This window comes from Microchirus variegatus (assembly GCF_963457635.1).
Source record: "Microchirus variegatus genome assembly, chromosome: 22".
In the NCBI taxonomy this organism is placed as follows: domain Eukaryota; kingdom Metazoa; phylum Chordata; class Actinopteri; order Pleuronectiformes; family Soleidae; genus Microchirus; species Microchirus variegatus.
In genome coordinates, this window is record NC_139823.1 from 4794987 (window position 1) to 4807400 (window position 12414).

The 12414-nt window shown below is 38.7% G+C and overlaps 2 protein-coding genes across 2 annotated transcripts in view; one reads left to right on the forward strand and one right to left on the reverse strand.

Annotated features, from left to right (window-relative positions):
- Positions 1–1207: 1207 nt before the first annotated feature.
- Positions 1208–4523, forward strand: dct (dopachrome tautomerase; the record flags this gene model as incomplete). The annotated part of the gene is made up of 8 exons (XM_083908990.1): positions 1208–1496; positions 1582–1881; positions 2297–2397; positions 2607–2773; positions 2889–3068; positions 3230–3365; positions 3461–3662; positions 4348–4523. The coding sequence occupies 8 exons, from the start codon at positions 1208–1210 to the stop codon at positions 4521–4523; spliced, it is 1551 nt and encodes a 516-aa protein (XP_083765116.1).
- A 353-nt stretch (positions 4524–4876) lies between these two features.
- gpc6b (glypican 6b) overlaps positions 4877–12414 on the reverse strand; it is a 90880-nt gene continuing 83342 nt past the window's right edge. The window contains exons 7-9 of the mRNA XM_083908873.1: positions 10160–10296; positions 9247–9422; positions 4877–8263 (exon numbers count right to left, since the gene is read on the reverse strand). Of these exons, the coding sequence (XP_083764999.1) occupies positions 8058–8263; positions 9247–9422; positions 10160–10296 (519 nt within the window). The 3' untranslated portion in view covers positions 4877–8057. The remainder of the gene's footprint in view (positions 8264–9246; positions 9423–10159; positions 10297–12414) is intronic.

The following is a 12414-nucleotide window of genomic DNA, read 5'->3' on the forward strand; positions in this document are numbered from 1 at the left end:
ATTGGCTCTAGTGACCCGCGACCCAAATAAAGCTGTAAACAGTGAATGTTTTAAACCCTTAGTTGTGTAAAACTGTTCAATGATGTTTAACATGGAACAATAAAGATTACAAAGCACACACATGTGCCAGAAATGGCACACTTTAGGCTTTTGATTTGATTGATTTTACACCAATATTAACCACGAATCAGTGTCAAACAACTGAACAAACAAGCAAACAAACAAAAACCGACATGAAATAAAAAACCCATGAACAGTCGTCACATGTCAGGCCACTGGAATGCATCAGGAGGGTAAACGACCAATCTGAGCGTCAGTGTTTCGCTTGTGAGTTTCTCCCTCATATGACCATCATTTTATGATTAAAGGACAGTAGGAAAGAAATCACAACATTGATGATATCAGCATTTGTTGTTGACGTCAATGAGAAGAACCCAAAGGCATAATGCTTAGCTTTCTTCTTTTAGTCACAAGGATGTAGTTTACATGTAGTTTTCAGTGGTTTAACCGGCATTATTCTCCCTCTTCTGCTTATTATTATCTTTATTATAATAGAACTTAAATGTCAAATAAGTCTGATGAAGATTCAAAGATAATTCAGTTTTTTAAGGGAGAGTCCACTTCCTTTGGCGAGTTACTGTTCAGTGGAAACACAATTCATGTTAGAAATGCTATGTGACGAGATGAAAGTACGTTTTTTTACCAGAAAACAAGCACATGACTAGTACAATAATATAAACCTTGTCTTTTTTTTCTTTCCTTGAATCGCAGCATAGTGCAGCAGCTGAGGAGACATTAACAAAGCTTCTAATTTACTGTTAGTCTCCTGTGGTCATGCACAGGCCCCTCAGGCACCAAAGGCAGGAATCCTGCTCTTAGTCCAGCTCACCACTCGCTGTCAGGTGATCATCACAAGACTGATGAGTTAATCCCTCTTAGCTCTATAAAGGCAAGAGGAAAAATTACAGGCTTTCTTAATGTGCATGTAACCAACTGGAACACAACATGATTTGGGTCTAGGTGTTGTTTCCACTCATGTTAAAACTACTACCGAATCTAATCTGAAGATACCAGCCCCCCCTCCCCTCCCTGCAGCAGGCTGCAATTTTATGCTCTTCTGGGGAAGCTAATTCGCTGAATAACTGCTGAAATTTGATCTACAAACTGATTTGTCACGAGCGGTTGGAAGAAAACAAGCAGGTGAGATATGATGAAAGCCTTGGGTCTAGGTTTTCTTTGTTTACTTGTCTGGCCTGAGTCTGTCGAGGCTCAGTTCCCTCGAGTGTGCTGCACAGTGGAGGGGATTCAGTCCAAGCAGTGCTGCCCCGCTCTGGGCTCAGATCCTGCCGACGTGTGTGGCTCTCTGTCGGGGAGAGGGAACTGCTCTGCAGTCCGTGTTGACAGCAAACCCTGGGGAGGACCATACAGGCTGAGAAATGTTGATGACAGAGAGAGGTGGCCCACCAAATTCTTCAATCAGACTTGCAGATGCACAGGTGAGTCTGCTCTGCAGTTTTATATATAGTTTATCAAACAGCAATGGCATTGTCTGTGATTTAATATGTGCCCTCTGTGTTGCAGGTAACTTTGCAGGCTATAACTGCGGCCAGTGTAAATTTGGCTGGACTGGAGCGAACTGTGACCAGAGGAAAGCTCCCGTGGTGAGGAAGAACATCCACTCGCTCACGCCCGAGGAGCTCCAGGAGTTCCTGAATGCACTGGAGCTGGCGAAGACCACCATCCACCCGGACTATGTTATCGCCACCCAGCACTGGCTCGGTCTCCTTGGACCAAACGGAACCGAGCCACAGATTGCCAACATCTCCATATATGACCTCTTCGTGTGGCAACACTACTACTCAGTGAGAGACACTCTTCTTGGTAAATAAGATTTAATACCTTTAGTTATGTGTCTAATATTGAATGAAACATAAAAATAACAGAAATAATAGCAATATATTGTATATAGAAATGAGTTAATGGCAAAATACTCATTTATGACAGTTACAACGCCCTCCTTAATGTTATATAACCTTGTTCATATAATATCAAATAAACTGCCATGAGTGGGGATTTTTTTTAACACACATTTTAGACAATTTTATAAATTTGAAGCACATACAGATTTATAATTGAACTTAAAACCCAGCGTAGATCATCATTACAAGAGGAAAGTTATATAAGACGGATGGCAAGTCCATACAAACTGTGCCTTTAAATATATTTTATATTACAATTTATAATTCTCATACATTGTGTACAAGTTGCTATTTTAAAACTCTTAATTCCTCTGCAGGTCCAGGTCGTCCATTCAAAGCCATTGATTTCTCACACAAAGGTCCAGCATTCATCACCTGGCACAGGTATCACCTTTTGAGTTTGGAGAGAGAGTTCCAGGTAAATGTAAACTTCTCATAAACACATGAATCACTCGTAATGAACTTTCCATATGATTGTTGCTTTTGCCGTTAATTAAATTGGATTACCATTAAATAATATACATGCTGCTGGCAATTATTGAACCAAGGGAGATATCTTATGAACACAAATTAGGGTGAAACGTTTATGTAAACTAATATCAATAATGTGTGTCTGTTTCCATGCAGAGACTGACTGGCAATGAGAACTTTGCAATCCCTTACTGGAATTTTGCCACAGGGCAGAGTGACTGTGACGTGTGTACCGACTCTATGCTTGGGGCCCGAAACCCAGACAACCCCTCGCTCATCAGTGACCGGTCCAGATTCTCTCGGTGGGGAGTGGTGTGTAACAGGTCAGCACAAATATGAGGATTAAAGACTAAACACAATAATGTAAAGTAGAAAAACTGTGCGGGAAGTTTCCGTATGAGTGAAGCATTCAAACGTTTTCATTGTTTTCTCTTTCAGTTTGGACGACTACAATCGACTGGTGACTCTTTGTAACGGTAGCAGTGAGGGTTTAATTCAGAGAGGGATTATGGAGCAAGGAAACATGTCTTTGCCTACGATGAATGATGTCAGAAGCTGCCTTGGAATCAGGGACTTTGACAGCCCTCCATATTTCACCAACTCCTCCTTCAGTTTTAGGTATAATAACCCTAATAATAACAATAATTTTCATTTTATACCTCATTCCAACATTTTATACCTCACAATTTCCTCAGGAAATTGTGCGGCACCTGAAGTTAGGTTTCAAGAGGATAAGTCCACTTCAGCTTGTGAAATCTTTTTCCCTTTACAAATCGCAGAAATGCTCTGGAAGGTTACGACAAACCAGATGGAGAACTGGATGAATCAGTCAACAACCTTCACAACCTCGTCCACTCCTTGCTCAATGGAACCAGTGCTTTGTCACATTCAGCAGCCAACGACCCCATATTTGTGGTCAGAATCTGCTTTCACGCTTTTCAATGAAATGTCACAGTCGATCCCCCCACCTTCAGAAAAGTCAATGTTGTTTCTGTCTTCTTACCTCGTAGGTTCTCCACGCTTTTACCGATGCTATTTTCGATGAGTGGATGCGGAGGATTTCCCCGTCTAACGCCACTTTCCCAGATGAGATGGCCCCCATCGGTCACAACAGAGACTACAACATGGTTCCCTTCTTCCCTCCCATCACCAATGAGGAGATCTATGTTGGATCTGAGCAGCTGGGATATTCATATTCCATTGAGATAGATGGTGAGCAAGTGTTGTTTTTGATTGTTTAAAGGAGTAGTGTGGCAAATTTGGGAACCTGAACATTTCTGACAAGAGGAGAGCGTTGGAAAAACGTCTCTACAAAGTTTACATTTTTTGGCCTGTTTTTACACTGAGACAAAAACTCAAACAGATATTATTGTATGTATTAATTGATTAATTAATTAATTAATTAAAATATGTTTTATACTGTTCAAATTTCAAATTTAACACACACAATCTGGTTTTCATGCAAAACTACTGTTTTCGTTTGTTTGTTTTTTTTAAATAAAACTTTTTGATTTAAAAATAATAATATTACAAAAACAGTATTTTAACATTCAGTGAATTGTAAATGATATTTAAAGTTATTCTGGAAAAATGGACAAAAACTCACAGGACATTTTCTGGCCCTTTTATGGTTAAAATAAGAAAAAGTCCAAAAAGACAGACATTTTAAGGCTTCAGTGTAAAATGGTTAAGCCACAAAATATTGGCCCTTGAAGTTTGGTCATTTTTGAGGACAATATTTCATGTTCACAGACTCATCAAAGTCTCTCCTTGATTGAAAGGAGACCTTTAAAACCCAATTTCAACACAATGAATAACATTTACAGATTGTTTTTGTGCAGAAAATAAAAGAAAGATTGTATTTATGTTTATTGCCACCTGTGTTTGTTCTTTACAGATTCAGAAGGAGGGGCAAATGTGTTTGTGCTGGGCTCCACTCTTGGAGGAATCTTCATCGGCCTCCTGGTGCTTCTGCTTATCTTTGCGCTCTACCTGCGTCAACGAAGAAACCGTGGATTTGAGCCTCTGATAAAAGCCGATTTCACAAATAGGAAGTACACAGAAGAAGCCTAGATTTCACCTGTTGTTCTAGAGAGACGGATTAACTAACCTACAGTGTTCTGTAAGTCTAAAACAAGAAATGTATCCTACAGTATAAATGAGTGCCACTTGTATTTTTAGATAAGTTACATTGGTTGTACTATCCACTGAAAACTATTACTATTTCAAATTCAACCAATCGGAAAAAAAAAGGAAAAACATTCCTTAACTGTACAATCTTTCTATCCAGCTTAGCAAAATGTGACACTTGCAAATCTATTGGAATGTTTTTAATAAATATTTATTCTCAAGAACAGTAACAAAACACATATGCATTCATTGTAATTGCACTGAAAAACAGTAAGGCATATTTGTTCGTCTAGTTTTTGTTACTCTTGGTTTGAAATTGCTTTCAAACCCTGAACTAAGTTCACTTCATTAGTTCGTACTGCGATGCATCCACAGGAAAGAAAAAAATGCTGACTCAAAGTGTTTCCCGCTTCTTCTATTTTTCACATGATTTGTCTGACCAGACAACCGTTTTCAATGTTTTTATTGCAAAAATATTACCATTAAAAGTTCGATGATACAAAACATAAAAAGGGCATCCTGTAAGTTAAAAATTCATACCAAAGAATCAAATTACACATTTCACATATCCCTCCATATATTTTTTTGGTTTTTTTTTTTGATGTGACTGCTGACTTAAACGTAACGAAAAAAGCTCAACAAATATTCATTCATATAAAGTGTATGCAAAGTGTATAATGCAGACTGTACGTAGGCAGGATATGTAAGCTTAGTGGTGGGTCAGGTGGTTTTGGAGCTGACGGCTCTCGGAGAACAGTGGACGTCGTACATACAGGTTGGTGTTGTCCGTCCCCCCCTCAGCAGAGCCAGGCCTCTCACATTCTCTGTAAGTATGCTCTGCTGAGGAGCTTCACTGAAGCATTCAGCCCTGTCCAGTCACCACATATTCTCATTTCACAGGTGACTGTGGTCGGCTTCGAGCCTGTCTGTGCTGCCGACATAACCATTCGAGCTTTGAAGATAAATTTAGGGAGCCTTTCTTTGCATTTCTAGTGCCCACTGTGTGCTGTTTCCTCTCTTAATAATTCCCTCACCTTATGCATAACTGTAGTAACAATCTTTTTCTTATTTGTATTTTTTTTTTAACTATTTGACAGCACACAGTAATAGTTTATTGTGCTGCTATGATGCACTATTTTACCCAAGTACTAAAGAATAAGTGTTGGGTTTTAAATCACATGAGCAAAAGTGGCTAAAAAACACTTGTTGTGCCCCCCTGTTTGTGTAATTCCAGTATTTATGAAATTAAATGACTGCAGAGATGAAAGCTGCAAAGCACCACTGTCAGTGACGGTGATTCTGCATTTAATCAAATGTGCTTTTCGTAGCGTATGAGACTTCCTTTATAAGGCTTTAATGAATTGACCCCGGAAACATTTAAGAATCTCTCTGCTTATTGAGCGGCTGTGCATGCAGATCACAGATGCCTGACAATGATGAGGTGGAAGCAAACTGTGTAAACAGTCAAATAAAGGAGACGTAAACTCCTCATGGAATAAAAAAACAAAACTGAAATAACATAAATTGGTTATTATACTGTCTATTAGTGAAGGGTTAGAATTGATTTAGTCCACTCTGTTGTGAGTTCATTGAATTTCCTCAAGAACAATCATCCCCCACAACTCTGCACATCCAGTGGCACTAAGGCAGGCTTTCATGTTATCAACTGGGTACTGAACTTCCTCTGTGTCACCTAATAATACCATTTTCACAATTGACAATTACAAAATCTTTACAAATCAGCATCAGTGAGACAATCATGCAGCATACACTCTTAGAAATAAATGTGCTAAGTAGAACCATGTAAGGTTCTTCGGCTTGTCCTCATAGGACAGGGGTCTGCAACCTGTGGCTCTAGAGCCTCATGTGGCTCTTCAGCCTCTCTTTAGCGGCTCCTTCTAGCATTGAAGAAAAAACTATTAATGTTTTTCACATTTTTTTGTCAAGATAAAGGCGTAAATAAAAATGTTTTGATGTTTTATCCGTCACATGCAGTTGAAAAACCTCCCCCAAAAGCTAATAAAATACTATGAAAAATAGTTTTTTTCGTCGTTTTTCTACACTTTAAAGGTTGGGTATCAACTTGCGGCAAACTGTGGTTCTTTAAATACAGTATATATGTGTAAAAAAAAAACTTTACTTTACAACGTGATTTATCTTCATTTCAAATCAAATAGGTTTTGCGGCTCCAGATTAATTTTATTTGGGTGAAGAGGGGACCTTCATTCTAAAGGTTGCAGACCTTTGTCATAGGAGAACCCTTTTTTGGCACCTGGAACCTTTATCACCAAGGTGACCAAAAACTCTGGATCAAAATGGTTCTTACTGGAACCATTAGTGTTACCAAGAGCCCTTGAAAAACCCTTTCATAAGAAAAAGTGTTTTTCAGAAGCAAATGGTTCCAGGTAGAACCTCAGCCCTTGTAGAAGGACCATTATTTCTAAGAGTGTACTGTATGACTAAGATCCAACACCAAAATCGAAATAATTTTATTGTAATATGTTCAAATGGATATAATAAAATTGATATTGAAGAAAAAATTATAACTTAGGAATCAGTATTGATGTTCAGATATCAATATCTATACAGTTTTTGTCTATATCAATTTTTAAAAGTCAATACCCAGCCATAGTTGGCACTGGTGACACCATCTCTGTGTAAATCATATGAAGTTATTTTGCAGATAATGAAAGCAAATGAGTACGTAGATAGAAATGTCCGCCTTATCCCTTTTAACATGTGAGTAGTAGCACAATGTAGCTATTGAAGAGTTCCATGGAGAGCTGTGAGCAGACACATGATCGGCCCTGTGACTAATTGTACCTGCAATAAAAAAAAAAAAAACGGTGTAAACTACAGGACGAAGCAAAGCGACCGTCATGAATACATGACAATCAGTAACTGGCACACGAGTTGACTGGGTGGAAACCACATGTTCCTGAATGACATCCCATTTAAATCATTCTCCTCCTCGTTTTTTTTTGTCTAAAATATAACATTAAACATACAATAAACATATCTTTAGGTGCATCAAATAACCACATTCTCGACATTTCTCAACACACAAACATGTTTTGCATAAAAAAAAATTAAAACAATCAAAAGTGCGTGTATTTGTCAACATAACCTACATCAATACCTGCCATATGTGCAAGAAATACTTTTTTTTTTTTTCTTTTTTCAATCTCTGAAGCAGAGTTTGTTGAGTTGGGGCGGCATCGGTGTTAACTGGTGAAGTGATGCCATTATATCAAGTCTAAGAATGGCACTGAATGATCTTTGGGAAAGTGGGAAAATCATGATGCACGACTGCTCTCTTTTTCAGAGCAGACCCCTCAAGCCTCAAGGTTTGGCAGCCTGAACACCGTCTGCTTGACAGTAGCTCCAATTCTGCCTAAATACAAAAACGGCAAAAGAAGAAGAAGAACAAAAAAAACAAAAAAAAAACATGTCCATGTTTGGCCCGTTTCCCCAGCATTATCTCAATTGTCGGTGTAGTGCCAGGGCTGACAGGGCCAGCATGGTTGGCAGGGCTACAGAGGGTACATGGTGCACAGCAGAGTCACCCAGAGGCCCACTTCGGTCAGCTTTCACCACCGGGGCGTCAGTGGCGGCGCTGTCCGTGTCTGTGGGGCAAACGTCTGTGCAGCCACTGCCACTGCCTGAACCACTGCCTTCATCACCTGCAACACCATAACAAAACATAAGCCAGTTAAACTTTAAAGTAATAGAACCCTATTCTTTCTCAGTAAGCTTTTAACATTTTTTCTTTTATTAATAGTGGATCAAATGTGAATGTGAGAGAGAGCTTTGTTTTACCTTTTCAATACTTTCAATACTAGTTAACAGGTGGAAAGTAACAAAATACATTTACTCAAGTTACTGCATTGAATACTTTTTTTGGGGGTATTTTGTATTTTTTAATGAGCTCCAAAATAGTTTTGGATTTATGACCCCTTGTCATATTTCTACTACCCTCACACCCCACACAAAGTAACTAAGTTACTTTTACTTAAAGTACTACTTGAGTACATTTTCAGATTACTACTTTTACTTCTACTTGAGTAATATTTCATCAAAGTATTGGTACTTTTACTTGAGTACAAATTTTGAGTACTTTTCCCACTTTTTTAATTCTATTGTGTTCTATTTTATTCTTGCTTGATCTCTGTCCTTACTCTACTCTAATCTACTCTAATCTAGCTCCACACCCCCCCGTACACCTTGTGACCATCACCAAGTTACCGCTTACAGCAACACTGAAAATACGGCATATAAAAGCAGAGGTGGTACTGGTACATACCCCTTAAAGGGCTAATAACACAAATTAAAAAATGTGTTCGAAATCATTTTGTATGATTGTCTTTCCAACTGCACATTTAAGGTGATATCTTAAGGTGAATTTTATTCTGTTCCATTCTGCTATCAGCGTTTCAGTCTTTTGTTTCCACTGCTCTTTTCATTTGCTGCTTCTGAGATTTTTTTTTCTGTGACTTTACAGATGCTAATTACTGCAGCCTCAAGGTGAGGCGGCATTGTGAGCCGACTGCTCATCAAAATGAGCGACAAGCTGGTGTATGAACTTGACCACGTATAGGGCAGCGATAGGGAGACTAAAAATACATTTGCTGCCTAAAAGAAAAGACGCTGCACAGCAATATCTTACTTGTGTCTTGAAAGTAGATATCGTTGCCGTTGTAGGCATTTCTCAGTTTGTTGGTCATCACCCTCAGAGCCATGATCTGCTGGCGGATGACGGTGTCTGGGCGGGTGATGTCCACGCCCACCTCGGGGTTGTTCACCTGGTTGGTCAGTCCGTCCTTTTGGACTTCAGGGAAGTACCTTTTCATTTCAAAATACAACACAGTGCATTAATACATTAACAAGACAAGACGCCTGTTAAAGGAAGATAAAGATGTTCTCCTTATATCCATGAACGTACACACACAGTGTTACCAGGGGCCTGTGACGTCCAGAGACGTTCAGGGTTGTGCAGAATACACAGCCATTTTGAGATGTGGGTCTTATTCTCGTGTCACACTGAACAAATGCTCTTTGTGGACAAAGCGGCATTGTCAAACGGAACATTTGACCTAATCATGCTGGGCAACGTGCTGGCATGGTGTGGAGCTGTTTCCCAAGGCAAAACATGTGAGGTGCCTGCAGGTCATCACGTGAGGGGATTCCACAAATCGTCTGGCACAACATTTGTTTCCCTTAAGCCAAAGTCACGCCGGTTAATATAAATTCGGACGGCTTAACAGAGGCAATTTTTTTTTTTAGTTTTCTTTTTGGTCACATTCACTTAAATCACACATTTTAGTGAAAAATACAATTTAAATTGTACAATAAATAATATATCTAGTACCAGAATGATTATTCCTGTCTGCCTAATAATACATTATTCACAGTCCAAGTGTGCCAAGTTCGTGCACAACTTTAAAACTGTACAAGTAAATAATCTGGTTCATAATTCTAGGATTAGACTGATTAACATGAAGCAAAACTGAGCAGACATCGGACTTTTAAATAATCTCCTGTACTAGTCTGTGTCAGCCGCGGGCCTTGGTCGCTCTTACCTGCCCTTGGTGTGTCCATTCCAGCATTCTTCATCGCTGGCATTTGCGGCGGTCACTCTGTCCTCCACGCACATCGCCTCGGGCAGGTTGGTCCAAAATTTCTTGGACAGCTTCAGTTTCTCTTTTATGTCGACCACCTATAGGCAAAGACAGGGGTCATTATGAGAAAGACAGAAAAGTGTACAACTTAATCTAAAACTTACTGTTCATAAGGAATATGAACACTGAAATTCTGATAAGTATTTGTGTTCATGAAAGCTTTTATTACATACACATTTACAACCAGAGCCAGACATATTCGAAAATGGTAGATTAAAAATAGCAAGCCCTAAGTGAGCTACTAGTAAATTTCCTTATTTGTAATTACCACATCTTATCATCCAGGTTATAAATATAATGGGATTGAACCCTGAGACATCTTAACCCCTGACTTAAAAAGCCTTTAATTAAATGTCTAAATGTTGACTCTGAAGGTTTACATCATGAAAAGTAAAGACCATGCAGGCTTGCAGCAATAATTTCAGCTTGAATGTCAGACTTAAATGATCCATTGCATCCCGGCCATGTGACACAGCTAGATATCGTTTCCAGACTCGAGCCCCGTTGAACTCCAATCTTTCATCAAACACACAGAATTTGACATATTTCACTGAAGCTGAGGGGAAAGCCTGATAGCAGCAGGTTGACCCATTATCTTTTTCCGTCTGACTTGCTGTTGGCTTACGTGAAATTGTAGTGAACCTGAGCAGAACATGAAAGGTGCTGTACTGAGTGTGTGACGCTGCTGTAGGCCCCGACACTGCTTTTGATGTGTTAATCCTGTCACACTGATGCCAAAGCACTTTCTGCAGCTCTGATACTGCCCAGAGGGTCAAGACTGCACTCAATGCAAAGAGACTGTCAGGCAATGTTTGACTAAACCGAGCACGTTAAGTTTAGTCTAACAAGTTAAGAGATTCACAGGATTTTTTTCCTCGAAAACGAGAAAACGACAAACTCGACATGTGACATTTCATTATGTAAACATTTAATTACAAAACATGGTATAGCCACGATTCAAGTGACGGGAAATAGATAACAAGACTTTCTCTGTTTTTACATTTAACTATGTTAAACACCTCACTATAATAGAACATTAAAATACATCCACATGTTTATACAAATGCCTTCTGCTTAAGCCTTTTACACACACAATAATAAATTCATTCACTTCATGGCCCATGAATAAATAACATGACTGCAACAAACTACCCCAGCATGCAATCTGCTGCAATACACACTAGATGGCACTATGTCTTTGAGGAATGGGTGAAAAAGAACCAACTGTTTGTCATGATGTGTGTGTGTGTGTGTTTTTCCCCCACATCAAAGTTTACGTGCACTTGAACCTCCGAGTGTAGTCTTACAGAAATCAGAGTACTCGCCATGAAACTTGCCAAGTGTGTAGAGACACAAAGGATGTTACTCCAGTGTGATGTGAAGAACAAAATGTGTGAAAGGCAATGCTCCTTCTTTATAATCAGATACCTATTACTGACAGTGTTGATATTCTCATAACAAGATGCAGATCCCCCCCCCCCCCATCACCCCCACATCACAATATTACATTATATTCCGTAGCTACTGATTCCCAGGGAAATTGCAGACGGCATCAGTTTACGACACCTACTGTATAGTTTCAGAAATAAGAGACGGACGCGAGGGATGTGTTAGCCGCTATTATTTGTATTCAAGGTTTTCCTTCAAATTTCAACTGTCCTTATGCTCAATATCTTAAATTATGTACAAATATTGAGTCAAACATGCATCTAAATAAGGTGTTACAAGTGCAAACCACACAATTTTAAGAATTGTATAATAATAATTATTATTATTTTAATACATTTTCTTCTTTCACTATTCATTTTAACTTAAAGGTTTAGTGTTCATTTATAGGTTAATGCCATAATTCTGTATCGACAAAATATAAAAAAACATAAATATTGTCAAAATAAGCTAAACAAACACATTAAAAAAAAAAAGAAATCTATTCAAATCAACATATAATTGGTTATAGGCCACTTATAATTACATTTTTACAAGTTCATCCTTACATCCTTTTTCCAATTTCTGAAATTCAAATAATGATGTCGTAATTAATGTGAATTGAACTATATTATAATTGTGTTAACAGTCTTCGGTGTCATCAGAGTTTAGTGTGTATGACTAATGTGTGCCCTGCAGGACTGCACACGGCCATCTTCTCGTTCTCTGTT